The 26252-nt window shown below is 38.1% G+C and overlaps 1 protein-coding gene across 4 annotated transcripts in view; it reads left to right on the top strand.

The window, feature by feature from the left end:
* WAC (WW domain containing adaptor with coiled-coil) overlaps positions 1-26252 on the top strand; it is an 88862-nt gene that overhangs the window by 36600 nt on the left and 26010 nt on the right. For all 4 annotated transcript variants that reach the window (XM_025395755.1, XM_025395756.1, XM_025395754.1 and 1 more), the window contains exons 4-6: positions 14222-14328; positions 20906-21021; positions 21892-22004. In XM_025395755.1, coding sequence (XP_025251540.1) covers positions 14222-14328; positions 20906-21021; positions 21892-22004 — 336 coding nt within the window. The remainder of the gene's footprint in view (positions 1-14221; positions 14329-20905; positions 21022-21891; positions 22005-26252) is intronic.

Below are 26252 nucleotides of genomic sequence, written 5' to 3'. Positions count from 1 at the left end.
GCTAGAGCTGTGGTTGGGCACGGAGGTTGGTGGGGAATGGAAAGATTGGGACTGAAGGGAGAGTGAAGAGATGTCTAGAGCATGTTGTCGTAAAATTGGTATGTAGATTGAACATGAACAAGTGTGATTTTTTGGGGCTTCCCCTCCAGTAATCATGGAGATTGTTTTTATTTTTAGTACAGTACCTTATAGTAAGTAACATTTCCATCTGTTTCTTTTTGTGTATAAAATTGGTTTAGGCAGTGCGGCAATATGTACTTTCCCTTGAATAAACAACCATTTCATAGTTCAGCAGCACCAAAAGTGTCCAATATTAGGTTATCAATGGCTCTGTCCAAAAATGCACCTCTGGTTGCCTCAGCTCAAAAGCAGGATGACTAAGCACCCAAAACAGATGGAGTTTTAGAATAAATACTGCTTTGTGTACACATGTCTCAGCTGAGACACATGAGCAGCATTGAAATTGTCTTATCTGTAAGGGAGAATTTACTTAAAGTTTTTCTTGAAGTAACTCTGCTGTAATATGCTACCTTTTTTCTTTCTTTAATACCACATATTTTTGGGAAAAGTACTATTCCAATTTATTTTATTTTGTACAGATAGAGTGGAGGCTAGAGTAATTTTAAAGTTACTGATTACCAACTTTAAGTATTTTTAGTGGGTATTACAGGTATAGTGTGTTGTCTTAAAACTTTTTTTGGTATGCTGTAACAGTTGTATTTAATAGATGATGTTTATATTCTTGGATATGACCCTAAGATTTGTTATCACCAGTCTTTGGCAGCTCATCTGCAGAGACTATCTGTATCCCTTATTATTAAATGATGCTGTATGGAGCCCAGAGGTTCTAAGAACAGACTGAACTAAGAGTTGATCCTTAATCACCCACTATCCTTGATGCAATAGGAGCATCTCCACTTTTAAGTATTGGACTTTCATTCATGCGTTTATTTTATTTTGGAGTCTACTGTCAGACCTGGGCACTGTTGTAATTATGAAATTATTGCAATGGTATGTCAGGAAGATCCCTGTGCCCTTCTAGTGGAAGGACAGACAATATAAAATATATAAAAAGGATAATGGTGTGATAAGGAAATAGTGATTCAAACAGTAGTGACAGTGAGGTAGGCAGAGTAGTTATTGGTCAGGGAAAGGCTGACATACGAATTAACATCTGACAGATGAACAACCAGCCATATAAGGTAAGAACTCTGTGGCTTTAAATAGTTGGGGAAAAATTAGATAACTGTTTTTCTTTTTTTTTTTTTTTTTTTTTTTTTTGAGACGGAGTCTCGCTCTGTCACCCAGGCTGGAGTGCAGTGGCCGGATCTCGGCTCACTGCAAGCTCTGCCTCCCGGGTTCACGCCATTCTCCTGCCTCAGCCTCCCGAGTAGCTGGGACTACAGGCGCCCGCCACCTCGCCCGGCTAGTTTTTTTTGTATTTTTTTAGTAGAGACGGGGTTTCACCGTGTCAGCCAGGATGGTCTTGATCTCCTGCCCTCGTGATCCGCCCGTCTCGGCCTCCCAAAGTGCTGGGATTACAGGCTTGAGCCACCGCGCCCGGCCAACTGTTTTTCTAGAAAGACTCTTCTTCTTTAGTTGTGGTATCCTTAAAGATACGCTTTTTCTTTTCTTTTTTTTTGGCGATGGAGTCTTTCTCTGTCACCCAGGCTGGAGTTCAGTGGTGCGATCTCGGCTCACTGCAACCTCCATCTTCTGGGTTCGGATGATTCTCCTGCCTTGGCCTCCCCGAGTAGCTGGGACTATAGGCGCTTGCCACCACACCTGGGATTTTGCCATGTTGGCTAGGCTGGTCTTGAACTCCTGACCTCAGATGATCCACCCACCTCAGCCTTCCAAAGTGCTGGGATTACGGGCATGAGCCACCATGCCCGGCCCTTAAATATATACTTTTAATGTGCTTTTTCGTGATGCCACTAGTACTATTCAGAAGCATCGAAAAATGCTTAAAAGTGAAAAGTAAATACTTTTGGAATTTGTTATTCAGAAGATGAGATCTGTTCTTTCTTTAGTTTAGTATCCAAGGCCCCTTAGTAGTCTAGCATAATAGCTTTACACATACGTTACATCGCAAGCGCAGTAACCATGTTACTGTCAGACTGCTTGTGCTTTGCCCTCTGAATCTTTATCACCATGTACTTTCCTACTTTTATGCTGTTGTGAATAATGTGTCCCTTGACTGAAGGTTGTTGTCTACTGTACCAAGTTGAAATCTCCTGTGTGAGATGATTTTTGTAGCTTGCCTTACTATCTTAATGTAACTGAGACAGATGAAAGCACAGTATGTACTTGAAGATTCCTTTGTGCTCATTTTCACTCCTCCTCAGATTGAGAAGTGAGTTCCATGTGGCTTCCAAAGTTGAAATCCACTTCTTAATTAGGGTCAGGAGGTAAAATTATTTGAAGACACCTGTGTGTGTGTTCAGGTACCTGCCTCTGTTTCTTTTTGCTTTCTGTTCTTGTAACTCTAATCAGTCAGCTTGGAAAAGGGATAATACTCAGTTTTTTAACTATATTACTTGCTCACCCTTTAGAATCCTATTATAATTTGATAATTTTTTTATAAAACTTACTGTTTTACACTAACTTGTATTTTTTCTCTCAGAGGAATGCTTTCCTCCTTTAGAATAACTACTTAGCTAATTTAAAAACAAGAAAATGGAGCAATATGGGATGTAGTGTAATTACATTGCATAAAAGTAGCTATTGTCCAGGTGCAGTGGCTCAGGCCTGTAATCCCAGCACTTTGGGAGGCCGAGGAGGGTGGATCATGAGGTCAGGAGTTCAAGACCAGCCTAGCCAAGATGGTGAAACCCCATATCTACAAAAACTACAAAAATTAGCTGGGCGCTGTGGCAGGTGCGTGTAATCCCAGCTACTCGAGAGGCTGAGGCAGGAGAATTGCTCTAACCTAAGTGGCAGATTTTGCAGTGAGCCAAGATACTACCACTACACTCTGGGCCTGGGCAACAGAGTGAGACTCCGTCTCAAAAAAAAAAACAAAAAAAGCTATTAAGGAGAGATGTGTGCTATGATGGGGGCTTGCTTTAAATTGGGTGGTCAAGAAAGGCTTTTCTGAGGATGTAGTATTTAAGCTGAGAAATCAAACACGGCCAAGAAATAGAGTGGGAGATAGAGGAGAGGAGATACAGAATGTATAAAGGATCTTAAAAATCTTACTTTTGGCTGGGTGTGGTGGCTCACGCCTGTAATCCCAGCACTTTGGGAGGCGGAGACAGGCTGATCACTTGAGGTCAGAAGTTCTAGACCAGCCAGGGTCGCACCATTGCAATCCAGCCTTGATGACAAGAGCGAATCTCAGTCTCAAACAAACAAAAAAACACCTTACTCTTGAAATCTTAGCTAATTCCTTAGTGAAAAGTCAGATGACAGGAGTCAAAAGGAGTTAGTAACATTCGTAAGTATCTCATTTCAGACTTTGTTGTGATTATTGCAGCCCTGTACAGTGTCAGGCAATATCTTACTTGACAGGTGACCAAAGGTAGGCCCCCACCTAGGTAGAGGCAAAGTCTGAACTGAAGCCCAGATTGCCTGATTGCTAATGTCACTGAAGGGAGTGGCTCTTAACTTGGTTAGACCAGCCATCTCAACTTTTAAAAAATATTTTCCGTGGCTATTTTTTTCTATTTTTAAGATATTTGTTACTATTATTGTAGAGACAAAATCTCTCCCTATATTGCTCCAGGGTAGTCTGGAATTCCTGGTGATTTTTAAAAATTGAGATGAAATTCACATACCAATTATCATCTCTCCACCCAAAGTTACTCTATACCTGTTAGCAGTCACTTTCATTTTTCTTCTCAATGCCCAGCTCTCCAGTTACTGATCTGCTTTCTGTCTCTGTAGATTTTTGTTTTCTGGATATGTCGTATAAATCGATTACACAGTGTGTGGTCTTCTGTGACTGGCTTCTTTCACTTAGTGTTTTCAAGGCTCACCCATGTTGTGTTATATATCAGTACTTAGGCTTTCACTTCCTGGGTTAAAATTTTCCTCCAGTAATTCTCAGAGCATGTAAGGTACATTTAAGCCATAAGAGAATGTCAATACAGCTTATTCCAGATTCACAGTTGTGCACCACTTTATATTCAAAGCATCCCATGGGATTAGGTGTCGAGAACTGATGAATTAAGGTCTGTGTCTAAGCTAGACAAATTAAAGTCACACGTAAAATACAGTAGATTGCTTTTTTTGGTGGGGGCGTAAGTTTTATTTATGTGTAATTCACATACCATACCATTCAGCCATTTGAAGTGTATAGTTCACTGATTTTTAATATATTCACAATTGGTAGTCACCAGTGTTCCAATACATTACTTACCCTGTAACTGTCATCCCCCAATACCCCCCTCGCCCTCACCTCTAAGAAACTATTACTGTATTTTGTGTCTCGACAGATTTGTCTGTTCTTAGTGTTTTGAATAAATGGACTCATGCCATATATGATCTTTGGTGACTGGGGTATTTCACTTAGCATGTTTTTGAGATTCATTCACGTTGTAGCATGCATTAGTATTCATTTGTTTTTATTGCTAAATGATATTGTATGATTATGCCACGTTTTCTTATCAATTGTAAACACTTGGTTTGTTTTTATTTTTGACTGTTAAGAATAATGCATTATTATTATTATTTATTTATTTATTTATTTATTTATTTATTTTTTTGAGACAGAGTCTTGCTCTGTCCCCCAGGCTGGAGTACAGTGACATGATCTTGGCTCACTACAACCTCTGCCTCCCAGGTTCCAGTGATTCTCCTGCCTCTGCCTCCCGAGTAGCTGGGTTTACAGTCACGCGTCACCACACCTGGCTTATTTTTGTATTTTTAGTAGAGGTGGGGTTTCCCCATGTTGGCCAGGCTGGTCTCAAACTCCTGACCTCAGGCGGTCCACCTGCCTTGGCTGTGCGAAGTGCTGGGTTTACAGGCGTGAGCCACTGCGCACGGCCTGTTGCTGTTTTTGAGATAGTGTGTCACTCTCTTGCCCAGGCTGGAGTGCAGTGGTGCAGTCTCAGCTCACTGCAGCCTCCCCCTCCTGGGTTCAAGTGATTCTCCTGTCTCAGCCTCCTCAGTAGCTGGGACTCCAGGCACACAGCACCACACCTGGCTAATTTTTGGTATTTTTAGTAGAGACGGGGTTTTGCCATGTTGCCCAAGCTGGTCTCGAACTCCTGAGCTCAGGCAATCAGCTTGCTTCAGCCTCCCAAAGTGCTAGGATTACAAGTGTGAGCCACTGTGCCTGGCCAAGAATAATGCATTATGAACATTCGTGTACTAGTGTTTGGGCCTATGTTTTCATTTCTTCCGAATATATACCTAGGCGTGGAATTGCTGGCTCATATAACTGATTGGTTGGTTGGTGGTTTTTTTGGTCTCTTTTTCACTGCTTTATTCTTGTTTGCCAGTATAATGCCGGTACATTTTAGGTACACAAGTAGATGTTTGAATGAGTGAATGAATCAAAGAAAAAGTTACATTAATGGTGCCTAGAACTTATTATTTGGTAAACATTGATGTTTTATTTAACCCAGGAATATAGCACTTATTTGTTATTAGTATTTTGTATATATCTTCAACTAATAGAGGATATCCTGTTTTTAAGTTTTTGTTTGTTTAAGATTTAGTTGGGTACATTTGAAGATTTGTTACTTGGGTATATTGAGTGATGCTGAGGTTTGGGATACGAATGATCCCATCACCCAGGTAGTGAGCATAGTACCCAACAGTTAATTTGTCAACCCTTATCTCCTCCTTTCCTCCCCTTCTAGTAGTCCCCAGTTTCTGTTGGTTGCTATCTTTATGTCCCTGAGTACCCAGTGTTCTGTTTGTATATATGATATGATTTTGTTCTTTTGTATGGCTACAGATAACTATGCTTAACATTTTCAGGAACTACCAGACTGTTTTCCAAAGTAGCTGCAGTATTTTACTTTCACATTAGCAGTGTGTATGAGAGGGTTCCTTCCAGTTTCTCTGCATCCTCACCAACACTTGTTTTTGCCTGTCTTTTTGGCTATACTTACTCTAGTGGGTGTGAAGTGTTACTTCCCTGCAGGTTTGGTTTGCATTTCCGCAATGGCTAGTGCCATTGTTCGTCTTTGATATACACTTTGAAAGTTTGTGTGTCATCTTTGAGGAAATGTTTGTTCAGATTTTTTACTCATTCTTAATCAGATTATTTTTATTGAGCTCTGGAGTTCTTACTGGTAGAATTAGATAAAAGTCTTATATGGATGTATGATTAGCAACATTCTACATGTTGTCTTTTCACTTTTTGATAGTGTCTTTTCAAACACAAAAGTTTTAATTTTTAAACTCTCGTGTTGCATAATGATATTTCCATAAATGAAGGACTGTATATGTGAAGGCAATCCCATAATATATTTTTACGGTACCTTCTCTATGTTTAGATATGCTCAGATACACAAATACTAACAGTGTATTATAGTTGCCTACAGTCTTCAGTACAGTTACAGCCTGTATAGGTTTATGGCTTAGGAGCAGTAGGTTATACCACATAGCCAAGGTGTGTAGTAGACTACACCATCTAGGTTTGCGTCAGTACACTGTTACGATGTTTGCAAGACAAAATTGCTTCACAACATGTTGCTCAGAACGTAACCTTGTCTTTAAGCAACACATAACTGTATGGTAGAAAATCGCCATAGTAATACATACATAATAACGTATATTACCTGCTACTACCTGCACATAGAATGAATGTTATGTGTAATTTTCACAAACTCTTGGTAGCACTGTGCTAAAAATATGTAGCCCCATATATATATATGTTTAAGATAAGCTATGGCAGGGCTGTTTTTTAAAGAATGAAATTTGTTCACTGTATCATCTTGTGTTTATGTCCGCCACTTCAATGTTTGGACCTAACTGTTAACAAAGGAATCTACTTAATGTCATTTGTTTGTGACAGATATAAGGCAGATGTATTATATATATGTAGCATTATTGTCAGTGGTGAGATTTTTCCAAGTAGTGAACATTTTGATAAAAATGTTCCAAAAAATGACCTTATTATAAACTAAAGTTGTATTGGTTCATGTGTAAAAATGAGTTAAGTTTTATACAGTACAGTTTGCATAGCAGCTATATTCCTGGAAAATTCAGCATGCTGTGCTCAGCAGATTTTGGTTCTAGACTCAGTTAATTACAAGCAGCTTATTTTCAGACATTAGACAGTTCTTTGGGAGACATGTATAATGTACAGTAGGCATCCCTGGCCCCCTTTCACTAAGTATTAGCGCACCTTCATCTAGAGCAGTGCTTTCCAGTGAGTCAGATACACAGTTTTAAGTTTTTTTTAGTAGCCAATATCTGGAATTTTAATTATATTTATTATTTAACCAAATATAGCTAAAATACTTCATGTAATCAATATAAACATATTAGTGTGATATTTTTCATTTGTTTTTTCCTAAGTCTTGGAATCTAGTATATATTTTACACATACAGAAAATCCCAATTCATATTAGCAATGTTTCAAGTGCTCAATAGCTATGTGTGGCCAGTGACCGTCATTGAGTAGCACAAATGTAGAGGGACTAACTGTACAGCCAAGTGTCAAATTGTTGATACTTCTTGTGATCCACTTTTCCCTCCCCCGAGAGACAAAGCCTCGTTAGCTGTAAGTTTTGCTTTTCACCACCAGGTTTCTTGATATACAGTTGGTAAATTGCAGGATGCCATTATTATAAACTAAAGTTGTATTATTGGTTCATGTGTAAAGATTTTTTTTTAGTCAAGGATAATGCTTAGAACTTCATTTCCATTTCCATGTTCTTACCCCCAAATAGCTACATTTTTATCCTAATGGGTTTTTTTTTTTTTGCATTATTATCTCTTGAAAGTAACTGATAACCATGCTGAGCTGCTTGCCTGTGCTATTCAAGTTATTAGTACTCTGATAATAAAGTTACATAATTTTGAATGTCTTTGTTCCTATTTTTCCCATAAGACTTTTTATTTTTAATATGCAGTTTTGCAGAATTCAAGATTTTTCAAGGAAAACATTTATCGTGTTATAGCAAAGAATACCGTATAGTACAGATACGTGGCTCTCTTGGTGATCCCTTTTTAAGTACTCTGGCCGCTGGTTAGGAGTGATGAAAGGCCAAGGACCCTGAAAGGTAGTACAGCATTCAGAGTAACAGAGGAGGATCCTGGGAAGGTACTGGAAAAGGCTTAGGAAGAGACCTGTAGAGTATAATCATCTCTGTAAGTGAAGAGGGTATGATCATCAGTTTATTTTTAGCATATTGCCATCTCAGAGGAGATTTTGTTGAGTGTCCTCTACTATTTGACTTTGTAAACCTGTATTTCCCAAAGTGTGGCCTGGGTGCTAACTACACTAGAAACATCCTGAGAATGCCTATTAAAAATTCAGGTATTAAGCCAGGCGTGGTGGCTCACGCCTGCAGTCCCAGCACTTTGGGAGACCAAGGCAGGTGGATCACTTGAGGACAGGAGTTCGAGAACAGCCTGGCCAACATAGCGAATCTACTAAAAATACAAAAATTAGTGGCATGTGGTAGCGTCCACCTGTGGTGCCAGCTACTTGGGAGGCCCTGAGGTGCAAGGATCTCTTGAGCCCGGGAGGCAGAGGTTGCAGTGAGCCAAGATCGTGCCACTGCACTCCAGCTTGGGTAACTGAGAGATCCTGTCTCAAAACAAAACAATTTTAAAAAAATTAAAAATGACTCTGAATTAGAATCTGAGAAAGACCACCTTGAAGTCTACAATTTTTAATATACTAAAGATTCAGATCCACTACTGAGTTTTATTCATTGCTACCTATTTTTGCTTTTGTTTGAAAGCAATGTCGGATGGTAGATGTCCTTGAATTATTTCATTTAGTATACAGATATGCCTGTTCCTTCCTTAGTGTCTTAAAAAGAGTAAAGACTAACTAAGACTTCTAAGTCTGTGGATCTGGTAATATATTCTGGTGGTTGTCATGGTCTGAATAAGGACATAAAAGCCACAATATTTTGCTCCTGAGTAGACTGAAAACTGTTGTTCCACCTTTTCGAAAGCTGATGGCCGTTCCCACTGTCATTTAATCGTATAGAGTTGTATATCCTCCCTCTGCTTTCCCTACTCCTAATGTCCTGGTTCCCTTTTGTAAATGGAAGGGCATTGTAATTGCTTAATGTCCATTTCTTGCTGAGTCAGGTATGTTTTGATCAATTTTTTTGGACCATTTTCTGATTATTCTCCTAGTCCCTCACTCTTTGAAACTATAAGTTATAAGTTATAGTCCTTCTCACACTTAAATTTTAGCTTCTGAAGTTTTAGAAGATGCCAGATAGGGATTATTCTGTCAGAAATACTGCAGATTTTGTCAGGGAAAATGTCATTCTCTTGTACCGACCCTTGGACTCTGGTCTGAAACTAGCATCCAGTCATGTTGTTACATCTCCATTTTATAATCTGCCATGGTTAAGCACTGGAAGGGAGAATTTTGCTCACCATTTAAGTTCTTCAAGTTGCAAGCTTAAGTATAGAACCCCTTTATCTGTCCTGCCCTTCTCCCAAAACGGAGTCATTTCCAATAGCATGTTTTCTTAGACTCTTTTAAGACTTAACTTTATCAGTTCTAGCTTTAATTTCTTGAGATTGGTTTAAATGTGCAGCATTTTTATCCCAGTTATTCACTGATACAGTGTTTCTTGGGTAGATGATTTTTTTTGTCGTTAAATAACAAGCTTTTCCTTGGTAATATACACAGTGCGTAAAGGTACTTGACTGTATAAACAGCACTGCCTCCGATGCTTCTTTGGGTCAGTGTGTGACCCAATGAAGGAATGGAGGCAATGCTGTTTATACAGTAAAAAGTACCCTTTATGCACTCTGTCTCTCACCAGCATGTATATATTATCTTCCTTTGTGTACTTGAATACTCACTGGATTTGGGATTGAAATTCTGAGTTCAAGTTTTATGCATCGGTTCTTCTCTTACTGGATATGTTCAGAAGTCTTACTGTATTCTTTCTCTTAGCCTTAGATTCTGTATTATAATAAGAGAAATCTAAAACTTGTGGGGTCGCATATAAAAATTCATGTAATATTTTAAGATAGGAGATTTAAAAGGAATTTTGTGTTGTAGCACTTCTTTTCGGTATGGCTCTAGAACATCATAACCACCATTACCCCAGCCCTGGGGAGGATGCGCACAATCACTTTGTTCTTCTGCTTGTGTATTACTTCAGTTTGGAATGAGTTAAGTAAAAGTCTCAAATGAAATACCAAAAAAAGTATGTAAGGTAATATAAGCTGAAGCTTTTATTATGAGACAGTTAATTTTGTTTACCTTATTATTGTCATTTTATTCAGGGGCAAATCTGCGCTACCTTCAGGTCCAAAGGGCATCCTTCTGGTTGGAATCTAAAGATGTATTGCCTGCCATGCTTTGTATAAAACCTCTTATGTAAATTTGAAATCTGTTTGAGAATGTTAGTTTATTCTTAGTCTTTTACAAAAATGTCTTTATCTTCTCACCCATTTCAAGTTTTGTTTTTGGTAAGCAGTCTTAGTAAATCTCCATAGAATGTGGAATCTGGTCCCTATCCAGAAAACTCCTGTCTTTGAAAATAATTTCCCCATCAACAACTGATTCTATTTTCTCTTTTAGAGAAGTCTTAGGCCGGTGTGCCTTGATGCTTATGAAGACTTGATTATTATGCTGTGCCTTCTGAAGACACATATACTAGATCTAAAAGTTAGTTGGTAACTTCCATCAGGCTGGTGGAAAGCATACCGTTTCTTTAGAAGTATAATTAATTGGAATGTTTGTCAATATCTGAGTTTTCATTGACTTTAGGAATAGTCACTAAAGTGGAGTGAATTCCTGGATCTTAACCTCATGAGAGGTCAGTGGACCTCATTTATAATACACCTTATGTTTGTAGAAAACCTGTTATGTCTTTCAGTAAACCTTTAATGTGGCACTTCCATTTCGTAGATTTAAGCATAGAACATACTGTTCAAGAATGTGTGCAAATAAATGTCAGAGTGGGGTATCTAAACCAGGCTTTTTAATGGATTACTCTGGGGTTTATTTCAGTCAGTAAGATTAGCTTTTTTCCCATCACTGTCGACAAACTTAGGGAAATTTCAGGGAAATCTCAACTCTGCGAGTAGTGCATATATATTCTAGTAATCCATATTACTAGTTCTACTTCTTTCTTATATTCAGTTGTAAATCTGATTTTAAAAAAATCTTCGGAGTTATATCTGAAAAGTAGAAATTTCAGCATAGATCTCATATTTTCTTTAAAACTTGAAGTGTTAATTTTCCTTTGTTACTAAGCATTTTGGGATCCTAAAACCATTTGTGAGGTTTGGTGAGTCTCTCAGACTCTCAGGACTCAACATAGTCATTATTATGACTGTGACTTACTACAGTGGACAGGTGCAAAGAGAAAAGGCACACGGGGCAAAATCTGAAGGAATCCAGGTGTAAGCTTCCAAGAATTCTTGCCTAAGAGAGTGATACAGGATGCACTTAATTCCTCCAGCAACAAATTGACACACTTGTGGAATGTTGTCTACCAGGGATGCTCACTAGAGATTTAGTGTGCACCGCTTTTACTGGATTTGGTGAGTTATATATGTACTCTTTGCCTTGCATGTACCAAAATTTGAGACTGCAGTAGGAAAGCAGCTATTCAGTACAAAACATACTATATACCCAAACAGCTTAGGTACAATGAACAATTCTTTTTTTTTTTTTCCTTTGAAGACAGGTTCTCATTATGTCACCCAGGCTGGTCTTGAATTCCTGGACTCAGGGGATTCCCCTGCCTCTGCCTAGTCTGAGACTACAGGTGCAAGCCACTGTGCTTGGCCTCAGTGAGCACCTCTTTCACCTCTTTATCAGTTACGGTTGTGAGATCCCTCCGGAAATGTAGCTTCCCACATGTCTGTCAAGGGCCAGCTGTGCCAGAAAGCCTTTCTAAAGATAGCAGTCTCTGGGCTTCTGCTAACTTTTCCTGCATACTCAGTCTTTTTTTTTTTTTCCCCCCCCTTTTTCTTTTTTTCTTTTTTCTTTTTTTTTTTTTTTGAGACAGAGTCTTGCTCTGTCGCCCAGGCTGGAGTGCAGTGGCACGATCTCAGCTCACTGCAACCTACTCCCCAGGTTCAAGTGATTCTCCTGCCTCAGCCTGCCAAGTAGCTGGGACTGCAGGCACATAACCACCATGTCCAGCTAACTTGTGTATTTTTAGTAGAGATGGGGTTTTACCATGTTGGTCAGGCTGGTCTCGAAATTCCTGGACCTCAGGTAATCCACCCACCTCGGCCTCCCAAAGTGTTCACCTTATTTTTGACTGATTTCTTCTTGATTGTGTTCATTCTTAGAGCTTTTTTTTTTTTTTTGAGATGGAGTCTCGCTCTGTCACCCAGGCTGGAGTGCAGTGGCCGGATCTCAGCTCACTGCAAGCTCCACCTCCCGGGTTCACGCCATTCTCCGGCCTCAGCCTCCCGAGTAGCTGGGACTTACAGGCACCCGCCACCTCGCCTGGCTAGTTTTTTGTATTTCTTAATAGAGACGGGGTTTCACCGTGTTAGCCAGGATGGTCTCGATCTCCTGACCTCGTGATCCGCCCGTCTCGGCCTCCCAAAGTGCTGGGATTACAGGCTTGAGCCACCGTGCCTGGCTCTTAGAGCTTTTATTGAGGATTTATTTCTTGCTTCCTGTTATTACAAGGGGGTTTTAGGGTGTTCTCTCTATATAAATATAATACTATACAGCAAGATAAATCAAAATAAGTAGAAGAACCCATCAGGCGTCTCAAGCATCAGGCTTCTTAGGAAATGTCCTCTGTCATACCACCTACGTTGTTCTTAAGTAACCATTGTAGTTAGGTAATTCTCTTTGATAGTTTGTGACATAACTAGCTTTCTTGGGTCTTTGAATCTGCTTGTAGTTTCCATTGTAAGCAGACCCTTATCTGAGGGTAAATCTTGGCCATTGCCTTTTTTCCTTCCATACTCTTACTTCATCCATGAACTTTTAGTGCTTGCTGCTTACACACAAAGCAGTTAGTCCCTCTCCTACCTTTGACCTGTAACAGAAAACACTTCCAAATCCACATCTACTTAAACCTTTTCTTCTGAATTCCTAGTTCTATATTAATCTGCGGACCATTTTCACTTAGATATCTAAAACCTTACAGTCATCATCTATCTGAGTTCACCTTTGCTCTTACCATTTAGTTGTTTCTATTGATTGAAATAATATTCCTAACTTATTTCTACATTTATCCACCCTGGTTCTCACTAATAATTCCTGGACCACTGGAGCATTTAAATTGCTCTCTGCACTTTTCGTTTTTGTTCATAATAGTGTAGCCTCCATGCCACTCCCAGATCACTTATTAAAAAAAAAATACCAGTTCGATTATGTTACTTTGTTGCTGAAAAATCTAGAATTATGTGGAATGAAATTGAAATACTAACATTAGACTTCTGTGGTGAACCTTTTTTGTGTCATTCGTCAAAGTGTTTTTGCAAGTCTGGATTTTTACACCCTGGTTTTTCTTAAAGCAAGAGAAACTTTTTTCTCTGGTCACTGGCATATACAGATTTTCATAAAACCTGAGTTACTCTTAAGCAATTTTTAGATAGAGTTGGTCCTGTTAGGAAAAGACTCTTGATCATCTTATAAGTGAGCACCTTCCCTAAGACTCTTTAACTTCTTGAAAAAAGTTGATGCTGTTTTATTTGAAAAATTGGCAAAGCTGTTAAAAGGCAAATAGGGGAAACTATTAAGAAATTGAAATACAGTTGCAAAAACATACTGATAACAGTGACTTTTAGTTCTGTATCATTTGAGTTCTTGTGCCTTTTTTCTGAGCACGTTGTACTTCTATTTTTCTCCAATAAAACTTTAAGAAAACCCAGAAGTTGCTACAAATGATAAAGATAAGGTTTTGTTTCTCTCAAAAAGGTTTTGTTATATGCTGTTGTTCCAGGGCATATAAAGCCACTTCTTTAGTAGGTTCACAGATACTTTATATACTATAAAAAGTATGACTATGTATATATTCCTAATGCTTATGTAAGATGTTCATTTAGAGATATACAATAATGTATGATAGAAAACAGTTTAAACATTAAATACAGTTTACTTGTAATTCACTGTATTCTTTATTTTCTTAAGGGACCAGTTACTCTCCACAAGAAAATTCACACAACCACAGTGCTCTTCATAGTTCAAATTCACATTCTTCTAATCCAAGCAATAACCCAAGCAAAACTTCAGATGCAGTAAGTATTATAAACATGTCCAATATTTTTTCTTTGGAATTTATTGCAAAAAAAACAAAAACAAAAAACAAAACAAAACCCATGGGAAGTCTTGTAAAATCTAATGTCTTAAAAAAAGTTTGAATCACAGTCTTAATGTGTTTACTTGATATCATTATCCTATTTTAAACCAATGAGCCAGTCTTTTTAATGGAACTGAGCGTTGTGAGAAGCTAGTATCTTTGGTATTACTTAATTAGGATTCCTGTACAAAGCAATGTTTTTCCATTGTGATATCTGAGATAAAAATAACTTCAGGCTGAAACTTCTTATAAAGTGGTCTAACTTAAGCTTTCTTTCCATAGTGTGTAAACTCCTTATAGGATATATTTATTATCTACTGTGTCTTACACACTCTCCCAGACACTAGGGATATACAGTTACCTGTCCACAAGGGCGTGAAACCCAATGAGGGATTTTAAATACTTTCAGAAGTTTAGGTTAATGACATTAACTTATTTTGAATTTTTTAAGTCATAGGTTTCAATGAAATTTTTAATTCACCATAGAATAAGGTTTTAATTCACAAGGCATATGCTAAGCTGAATGTATTATAGAATGTGGCCCGTCTTAAAGGAAATTTGGGACCTGCGGTAGAGACAGAAAAGTAAACAACAGTGCCTGTTAAAGTTGCTTTGGGGTGGCACTCAACACAGGACTCCCAGCTTGGGTGAGGAAGATAGTAAACTATAACTAATGCTTCCCAACAGTCTGACTATAACTTAGGCAGTAAACGAGCTCTGGAATTCATAGCATACAAAGGAATAGAGCTCCTAACGATGTAGAAGTGTAAAATAGTGTAGCACATTTAGAGAAATGCTGGGATTTTGACGGTGTGGGAAAATGGCAGGAGCTAAATTTACAGAGGTAAGTGGGAGGCATATCATGAGAAGTTCTATGTCATGCCAAGGAATATTAATTAGACATGTATAAGGCAGTGGAGAGGTATTGAAGGATATTATCAGTAAAATAAGATCATATTTGCAATTTAAAAAATTATCTCCGGTAACAGTGTGGAAAATACATGATAGGGAAAGAACAAACAATGAGAAGGCCGTCAGAGGTGTAGGTTGAGTCCAACAGATTTTGCTTTGAGTATTTGAGTGATCATCGTGTCTTAATTGACGTTGAAAAACCTTCAGATTTTTTGTTTCTTTTTGAAGCAGTGTGAATAGTACATTTCCATAGAAAATTGAGACATTAGGATAATATTTGGATAAAAATAGATAGTATTAGTGTTCATTTAGAAAATTATACTGTTGGCCAGGCACTTCACTAGTGGCCAGGCACGGTGGCTCACTCCTGTAATCCCAGCACTTGGGAGGCCAAGGCGGGTGGATCACTTGAGGTCAGCAGTTCAAGACTAGCCTGGCCAACCTGGTGAAACCCCGTCTCTACTATAATTACAACAATTATCCTGGTGTGGTGGCAAGCACCTGGAATCCCAGCTACTTGGGAGGCTGAGGCAGGAGAATTACTTGAACCTGGGAGGCGGAGGTTGCAGTGAGCCAAGATCACGCCATTGCATTCCAGCCTGGGCGACAGAACAAAACTCTGTCTCAAAAAAGAAAGGAAAATCATGTTGTTGTAACACAGAATTAAATATATGGGATTGGTTAAGCAGATACTGAAAAAAAAGGAGGAACCCTGAGGTAACACATACAGTAATCACCACTCAGGGCTATGGAACAACAGGATGAATTTGGGGTTTTAGAACCTAATAGTCTAGAGGAGGAGCCCCACAGAGCTCGTGGTAATACCTCTGAGGGTATGGTGAAGCTAGTTCTAGTGGTGGGATGGTAGTCCAGTGCTGGTAACAACTGTGGCTGATCCTTTCTCCTACCTTTCATTCATCTAATTAATGCTTCTAACAGGAAGGAAGCCACCTGGCTAAATAGAGAGTAATTTGCACTGTCCCAGCCCTAGCATCACAGAGCGGACTATCCTAGGGGGTGGGATTGAGACTGAGAAAACAGTCTTGCTAAGTACTTCATGCATACTATCGTCAAACTATTTGTGATGAGGCATTTCCTTTTTCCTTTTTTTTTTTCTTCAAGTAGGGAAGGGAGGATTAGACTGAGTGGGGAGAAAGGGGAGCAAATCATTTTCAGTGAGATGTATATTCAGGATTTTAGAATGAATCTGCCTGTTTTCCTGGAAAACATTCTATTAATTTACAAAGTAACACCTGAAGTTCCACTTGTCATTGACAGTTTAGGTTTGCTATTTGTCTACTCTTACTGCAGCAGCCCTTGTGGGCATTGTTTTTTTCGTAAAACACAAATGCAAACAAAACAAACACCTCATTCAGGGAAGACAGATTTTGATTATTTGGATTTTAGAGCAGTGGGTTTAACCCAGTGAAATCAGAAAGAATAAATAGGCCGGGCGCGGTGGCTCAAGCCTGTAATCCCAGCACTTTGGGAGGCCGAGGCGGGTGGATCACGAGGTCAGGAGATCGAGACCATCCTGGCTAACACCGTGAAACCCCGTCTCTACTAAAAATACAAAAAACTAGCCGGGCGCGGTGGCGGGCGCCTGTAGTCCCAGCTACTCGGAGGCTGAGGCAGGAGAATGGCGTGAACCCGGGAGGCGGAGCTTGCAGTGAGCCGAGACCGCGCCACTGCACTCCAGCCTGGGTGACACAGCGAGACTCTGTCTCAAAAAAAAAAAAAAAAAAAAAAAGAAAGAATAAATAGTGGGCATCAGAGAAGCTTGAATGATTCAAATCATAAGGGTGTCAGGGAACTTAATTATGTGAGTGAAAGTTGAAGACCATTACTAGAACAGATATGTTTTGTGTTTCTGGAATCCGGGTTTTGGTTTCTGTTGATTTCACCTGTAGGTACATAATTAACTTATAAGTAGTGGTCTTTTGTATTATAATGTACCTAGTGGAAATGACACAAACAGCCCTTACAGACTGTAAATTTAATCTTACTTGAAAAGTTGGCTTTAGAGTTATCTACACAGATACTTGGGTATGTGGGTGATTTTTTTTTTTAAATCAAGTTAACTATTAAAAGCCCAGTTGAAATTATCTTTTATTTTCAGTATCAGATTAAGGCGTTGACATTTAATGTACTTCCTGCTAAGTCCTATGACAAACATTTATTGTGGGGTGTTTACCACAGAGCCTGACTTCTGGTAAAGATCAGGAAAAGATTGGTGAATGCCTCCTTCACAATAAAAATTATGGAAATGTTGTTGCAGTGGCTCACAGCTGTAATCCCAGCACTTTGGAATGCCAAAGCAGGAGCGTCACTGGAGGCTTGGAGTTTAAAACCAGCCTGGGCAACATAGGAAGCTCCTGTCTCTTAAAAAAAAAAAAAAATTAGCTAAGTGTGGTGGTGTGTTCCTGTGGTCCCAACTACTTGGAAGGCTGAAGCAAAGCATTGCTTGAGCCCAGAAGGTTGAGGCTGCTGCAGTGAGCTATGATTGCACCACTGCACTTCCAGCCTGGCCGACAGCAAGACCCTGTCTCAAAAAAAAAAAAAAAAGGTAAAATAAAAAATCATGGTATGACTTGTAGACCAAATTAGTCGTGCATATTTGATTTTTTCAAAGGGGGCTCTGAATTGCTGAAAAAATATTGCTTATTTTTATTTAAAAACACTGTAATTGAGATTTTCCCTTCTAAATACTCTATGCCAATTTTAATTTGCCGAGATGTGCTTAAGTTCAATCCTGTATGAGTTTGCATTCCTATTCCAGCTCCTTTTGTTATCAACTAAGTATCATCTGCATACTTTGAAGCTTTTGAGTCTTTAGCCAGGAGAGGTGCTTGTCCCTTGTAGTCCTGGCTACTCGGGAGACTGAGGAGGGAAGATCACTTGAGCCCAGGAGTTAAAAACCAGCCTGGGCAGAGTATAGCAAGACCTCATCTTGGGGAAAAACAGAAAGAAAAAGTTTGAGTCTCATCAATATCTACCATATTAAAAATTAAAACTGTGAAATTTTAATATTTCATTTAAAATATCAATTGTAAACCCATTATATGGTAACATATGTAACATCTTTATGAAAAGTAACTAATTTTTAAAAAAATAGATATTGAACATCTTGGTAATATTTGACTTAATAGAAAAAGACACTTAGAATTTCATAACTTCCTATCTGCTGCTTCATTCAATCTGTTGTGATACATCCAGTGTTTTGTTGAGCCTCTGGGTAAACTTCACTGTATGCTTGTGATAAAACGAGGAAGAAAAAAATCATGTTAGTATTATTATGAAAATAGTTTTGGTCTTGTGAAAGGGTCTTGGGGTTCCCCAAGGTTTCCTGGATAACACTTGGAGAGCTGCTTTAGAGCATATGTTGGCAACCATCCCAGGCCAAATCTAGAAAACTTTAAATGTTTGCAGGCCTTTTGTTTAAGTTTTCAATGTTAGATATTCTTTTTGTAAAGTTAAGAAATTTGACACCTGCTGTTGCACATCAGCATTGTAAAAGTTATCCCATAATTTGAAGGGTTTCTTTTTCCTTAACCCCTTGAGGATGGCAGTGGGGTGGAGAAAATAAAGTTGTTGATATGTGATTGTATGCTTTACCCTGGAATTTTGTTAAGTGTAAGACATCAGCTTGAACTAATGTACAATTTGATAGGCAAAATCAATGTAGCGTGGTAGACCAGTGCTCTGATTGTGAACTTTCTGTCCTGGAGGTTGTGCCAGAATGTTAATCACTTAAATACAATGTTTAGTTCAGCTGACTTTTTTTTTTTTTTTTTTTCTTAAAGCACAACTTCTGTGAAAGAAACAGTATGTTTATATATTCAAATGCAAACTCCTTATTTCCTCCAGGATAAGTTGGCAAACCATCACTTGGAAGAGCACTGGCCTAGACCATGCTGACCTCTGGTGTCCTCTGTCCACTAGTCTCAAATCTCATTGTACCTCTTCAATCCAGTAATTCCACATAACCACTTGGCAAGCAAACCAAATCTTCCAGATAACATCCGTAGAAGGGATCAGTTGCATAATAATTTATGTATAGGGAGGAGGGGGTGGTAGAGAAGAACTTTCTGAATTTGGCCCTTTGTGATTGGGTTCCTAAAGCTTGATTGTAGGCTTCTGGAAGCTAGTGGGATTGAGAATTAACTCTCCACTGCTTTTTGAGGTGTGGGGGTACAGGGCTGCTTTGCCACCCTCATTATTTTGAGATGTAAACGTGAGCATATAAATATATGACAGAGTCTGTGATCTTTTTCCAACTGCCTTGAGAATTATTAGGGGAATTTCCAGAATTTGGTGTTAATTTAGTGGAAATAATAGGCCTTTGGAAACCAGAGTCTTTTGTCCTTTGATAAATCACTATTTTTGTGAGCTGTAGACAGCTCTTAAGTCTATATGTTGTCTCAGCTTGTTTCCTAGTTGTTAAAATTAAAGCTGGGCCAAGGGTAAGGCAGTGAATAAGACTTTGTTTCCTCAGGCTTGAAAATTGTATCACAATACAGTGAACCTGGAAGGATAGGCTATGATAGTATAGTACATTATTTCATTTTACTTTTTTCAAGTGGTTTAATATTTTTAAATTTTTTTTATTTTTCTAAATTGACAATTGTACATATTTATGGGATATATGGTGATGTTTCGATACATTCAGTATATTTAATGTTCAAATCAGTAATTTGTGTGTCTGTCATCTCCAACATTTGTGTTGGGAACACTCAAAATCCTCTTTTCTAGCTATTTGACAAAATATAATCAATGTTGTTTCAGTAAGCTCCTTTGAAAAACTAATTAAGGAATTCAACCAAGGTACTTGAGATTCTACCAGATTTCCTGGGGCCAATCAGAAACTTAACTAATCTTTGTGAGATTCTTTTCATGGAAACTGGGCCTTTCTGATCTTTCTAATTTCATTATGATGTTACATTGCCTGTAAAAATACCTGGAAGAGACTGTATCTGAGAATGTTTGAAAGACCATTTTTAGTTATGGGAATATGAGTGATACTGCTAATCCTGTATATCACATGAGAACAAGATTTTAGTTATGTGTACTTGATCCATCTTGTCGATTTTGAAGGTGAAACAAATTTATAGCATTTAATTAGCTTTCTGTTTATGTTTACATATTTTGGTTCCTTTTGTCACTGAGTAACAGTTAATACAGGCAAGATTGTTCTCTTTTATACCATATGTAATTACTATTGTGCCTTAGAATTTAGAACTGACGATCTCACGCCATCATCTAGTCTAGAGTGCATTCCTCACCCCCATGTTACTGGATTTCAACAGTTAAAATTGTGGGGGATTTTGTCATGCTTTCTAAAATCAAGGTGATGTTAATTTCACAGTTTTCTTTGTCTAACAATCTAATTTTTATGCTACTTAATTTTGGTATTTTATGAAGTTCTATTCTTTGAAGCCTTTCATAAACTAAGGTCTTATAAATACTTATGCAGATAATTACATTCTAGTTCAGAGTACCTTTATCTCATAAGTGTTTTCCTGTATGTGTGCTTTGATGTTCTTGATATTTCATGTGATTACATAGTATTAACATTTTCTAATTGTAAAAAATATATTTTTAAGCCTTATGATTCTGCAGATGACTGGTCTGAGCATATTAGCTCTTCTGGGAAAAAGTACTACTACAATTGTCGAACAGAAGTTTCACAATGGGAAAAACCAAAAGAGTGGCTTGAAAGGTAATTAGCTTTTAATCTAATTAAACGTTATTTCTCTAGCTTGGTTCTACAGGTTAACATCTTACAGCATTAAACATTCTAATTTAGCTTTTTTATGGTGCTACCCATCTACACTTTTTAGTTGCAGTGGTTGGTTGCCCCATCATTTTTTCCATAATTTGTCTTTACTTTTAAAAACAAAAACCTGGCCGGGTGCAGTGGCTCGTGCCAGTAATCCCAGCACTTTGGGAGGCCAAGACTGGAGGATTGATTGAGCCCAGGAGTTTGAGGCCAGCCCTGGCAACATAGTGAGACCCTGTCTCTACAAAAAGTTAGCTGTGAGTGGTAGCATGCACTTGTAGTTCCAGCTACTGAGGAGGCTGAGGTGGGAGAATGGCTTCAGCCTAGGAGGCCACAGCTGCAGTGAGCCATGATGGTGCCACTGCACTCCAACCTGAGCAATAGAGCAAGATGCTATCTCCAAAAAAAAAGAAAAATTTTAGGACAGCTAGGCAGCTGTCCACAAAGGCCTTTTGAATAGTCAGTATAATTAATAAAATACTTACCTACATTTATGCATCTTTAATTTTGATGGAAATATTAATAGCTTAATAAGACCATAATGTTTCTTTCACATGTAGAATTAAAATTGATGAGCTTTGGTTATGGCGTTAGTAGTATAATTAATTGGTATAGTTTTGCCATTAGTGAGAAACATTAGTGTTTCTGTTTGCCACGTTCCATCTCCCACACCAGTTAAATTATGACCATGTTCACTGCTTTTGTTTTTTATATAACCGTTTGTTAGGCATTTGGCCAGAGCTGTTTATTATGGAAACTCATGCCCTCGATGTAATTTTTATGTGTTTATCTTATTTTTTTTATTTTTAGAGAACAGAGACAAAAAGAAGCAAACAAGATGGCAGTCAACAGCTTCCCAAAAGATAGAGATTACAGAAGAGAGGTGATGCAAGCAACAGCCACTAGTGGGTTTGCCAGTGGAAGTAAGTATTAATTTTTTTTCTTTGAAATGTATGTTTGATTTATTCGTATTATTTATTTTTCAAATCTGTGTCCATCGCCATCTACATATGTAAATTAAAATAAATAGAAACATGTAGAGATTCTTTTACATTGGATTTATTATCCCCTACCTGCCACCATTTTGGTCCCTGAAAAGGGAAGAGATACATGGTAGAGTAGCATACGTATGTGTTTCCTGCTGCGCATTATGGCTATAATGGAGCTGAATTGCAAACAGTAGAATTTTGTTTTAGATTGGTTTCCCCTGATCCCCCCCAAACAGGAGCTTCCTCTCCCACCCTACCTGCCTGCCCTTAAGTTGTGTCCTATTAAACTGGACACAGATCTCATCAGGTTTTAGTCTAATAATTGAATCGTAGCCACACAAGTGACATCAGAGTAGCTACTGTGTTTTGTTTGTTTGTTTATGTTACCAGTGAGTAACTTGTTTATCCTTGTATTTAGAAACAAATTTCACCATGATCATAGATCTGTGTAACATCTCTAGTTTGAATTTGCACACAATTTAAAAATGTCTAATAGAAAACTTAAGCCTTTTTGTTCTAAGGTGGTCTTCATCTATAAATCAAACTGTGGGCATACTTCATTGTTCTCCTGAGGCCAGATTTTGTGCTAGTGGGACAATTTTGTATCCCATACATTTGTTTTGTAATTCATTCTCCAAATTTGAAGCTTTATTAAAGGTACTCTATTTCCACTGGCTTCCCTTACCTTGAATCAGATTTACTCCCGGTGCTGTGGCTCATGCCTGCTGCAATCCCAGCCCTTTGGGAGGCCGAGGCAGGAGGATGGCTTGAGGCCAAGAGTTTGAGACTGGCCTGTGCAACATGGCAAGACCCAGTGTCCACAGAATTAAAAATTAACCACTCAGCTGTAGTCCCAGCCACTTGGGAGGCTGAGGCAAGAAGATGACTTGAGCCTTGGAGTTTAGGTCTTCAGAGAGCTATGATCTTGCCACTGCACTCTAGCCTGGCAACAGAGTCAGACTATGTCTCAAAAAAAAAAAAAAAAAAAAAAAAAAAATTAAAAATATTTAACTGTCACGTAGACTTCTAGGATTCGTTTTGCAATTTTGGGAGGAATTTCAAGGTGATGTTTTCTGGGAATTCTTAAACTTCAGTGTTTCAGTTCTGCTCCTGTAACTCAAACCAAAATGTTGGGGGTGTGTTTGGTCTCAGAGGGATTATTGAGTTTTTGATGGGAGACAATATTTAAGATGAAACAGTAACAGATCTGCAGGATTAAGTGTGAAATAATAAATTTTTAAATCAGTGAAATCGTATATAATTTTTTAAATGATATAAAGTACTGAAGTTGGCATATTGAAGAACATTGAATTTTGAACATTGAATTTTGAGGTGGAAGAATTAGATTCTAGTCCCACTTCTTTTTATATCTTAATTAACTGACTTTTGTCAATTAAAAATGAGAGAGAGGTTTTCCTCTAGACATAAACAAGTTACACCCAGCTTGTGGGTTTTTTGAACATATTGCAGGGTAAGGGGATGCATAGAAAATGAGTGACAGATGGCTGGGCGCGGTGGCTCACGCCTGTAATCCCAGCACTTTGGGAGGCCGAGGCAGGTGCATCACGAAGTCAAGAGATCGAGCCCATCCTGGCCAACATGGTGAAACCCCGTCTCTACTAAAATACAAAAATTAGCTGGGTGTGGTGGTGCGCCCTGTAATCCCAGCCACTCAGGAGGCTGAGTCAGGAGAATCGATTGAACCCAGGAGGCGGAGGTTGCTTTGAGCTGAGATTTCACCACTGTACTCCAGCTTGGGCGACAGAGCAAGACTCTTGAGTCTACCAAAAAAAAAAAAGTATTAGATAAGTATAAAAATAGTAACTTGTTTTTCTTCATGATTTCAAAAGTATGCCATATTTGTAAATAATTAGGTAAAACGTTTAAATTCCATGACCCTGAAACATTTTGGAATATATACTTTTTTCTGTATGCTTATAAATGTGTATACAAATTACATATGTATGTATTTCAAAAATGGGATTCTATATTACTGTTTTTTACCTGTTATTCAGTAATGTATCAGGAATGTTTTTATGTCTGTTTATAATTCTGCATTTGTTATATTGATTGCATAGGTAAACTTTCATCAATAAATAATCCCCTATCAATGAATACTTGGGAAGTTTTCAGCCTTTCCCTACTATAAACAAGATTATGATTCATATCTGCCCACTTGTCTGATTACTGCCTTCACTTAAATTCCTAGATAGGCAAATGATGAGTCATTGTGTCTGTGCTTGTGTTGAAATCTAGTCATGTTTCACACTTTTTTTGAGTTAGGTAGTGTTTGAGAAAGAACCTTAGCTGTGTTGCTTTTTTTAAAGATTGGTCAACTTAGTAATAAAGTCAATAAGCCATTCAAGTGTTTAACTTAGTCTATCAGAAACATGTTGGCAGAGTGTTCCCTTGTGTTGAGTATATTGGTATTTGTGTAGAGTATGGCTTAAAGCTTGTTCTTGACTACCAATAAAAAAAACTTTAGGGGATGGCAGAGGGGGAAGGATTGGGAAGATTTTTACATGTAAAGAGATAAAGTAGGTTTTAATGAGGTTTTCGTTATTGTTTTTGTTTTTTTGCAATATATTAAGTGTTTGTAAAGCACTAAAATATTTTAACAAAGGCTGGGCATGGTGGCTCATGCCTGTAATCCCAGCACTTTGAGAGGCCGAGTCGGGTAGATCATCAGAGGTCGAGTTTGAGACCAGCCTGGCCGATGTGGCAAAACCCCGTCTGTACTAAAAATACAAAAATTAGCTGAGTATGGTGGTGCACACCTGTAATCCCAGCCACCTGGGAGGCTGAGGCAGGCAGAGATTTCAGTGAGGCGAGATTCGTGCTGTTGCACTACAGCCTGGGTGACAGAGTGAGACTGTCTCAAAAAAAAACAAAAAACATAAAATATTTTATCAAATGTTAATATTCTCCACAACCTGATGCTGAAAATTAGATGGATAAAATTTTTAATTTGCTATTAACTGCTACTAATTTTTATTTTTGCGAATCTGTGCTTTATATGTTGATGGCTCTATGTTTAGAGACACCTTTCTCAACAGAAGCACTAATGACGTTTTGGGTGAAGTAATTGTTTGTTATGGAAGGCTTTCCTGTTTTGTAGGTTATTGAACACCAAAACTGGCCTCTCCTCACTAGATGCCAGTAGCATACCTCCCCTCTCTCCAGTCAGGACAAGCAAAGCACTGCGCTCTGGGAGGGTGGCAAATAGGCACTGCTTTAACTGTGTTTATTTAGAGTTGTAAGTATAGAAAGCTGTTACAGCTATAGCTTCCCCCGTTCCTGTAATGCTGCTGCCCTTTTTGCTTTTTAACTTAAAAATGTTAGAAGTATCATCCTTAATTTCCATTGGAGCACCTATGCTTGATACATTTTGACTAGCCCTATAGAACTGAAAGGAAATTTTCTTGGTTGAGGAAATAAAAATTGTATACAGGGTTGGGCACGATATTATCCTATTATGTCTGTCCCTAAAGGTTTCTGTCTTAGTAGTATCCTCATTGCAGGTAGAAACTGTAGAATAAAATTTTTAAAATTTTATATTCATGCAAGTTGATAGCTTACTGATATATTACTGTCATACAACAGATGTTTGTATTCTGTTCATTTTTGTAGATTTTTATATTGTATCCTTTATAACACTAAATTTTATATATTAAGTCATTGTCAGAAGACCTTGTGCTTTGATGTGATTGGTTTTTTGGATGGTATTCTGGTACTTTTTGTTGTGGTGTACCATGTAGCGGTTGTGTACTGACAACTTTGAAACTGACTTCTAGTTTGAATGTTCCTCCTTCGTTGTTTTGTCTTGGTCTTTATAATTGGAGGAGCTGTGAATTGGAAAAAACAATGCAATAATCAACAGAGAGGGCATACTTTAGTAAAATTATTGTACATCACATGCTTGGATTTTAGGTCATTTCTCTCCTTGGAGGTTATTTCTCTCCTTGGAGGTTATTTTAGTTCTTTAGTTATTGTTGGGAATATTGTAATTTAGATTGAACACTTCGAATGAACTTTAACATGATCGTTGAAATTTTCCTTCTTTTGTACTATTTTGAGGAATCATGGTGTTAGAATTTAAATTGTTGATAGATTTTAAACTGTTTTCAGTATTTCTGAGCTTAAAGTATTTTTGTGGCTATTTAAATTGTTGATAGATTTTAA

This window comes from Theropithecus gelada, chromosome 9, assembly GCF_003255815.1.
Source record: "Theropithecus gelada isolate Dixy chromosome 9, Tgel_1.0, whole genome shotgun sequence".
Classification (NCBI taxonomy): domain Eukaryota; kingdom Metazoa; phylum Chordata; class Mammalia; order Primates; family Cercopithecidae; genus Theropithecus; species Theropithecus gelada.
This window is presented reverse-complemented; position numbering and strand designations above follow the sequence as displayed.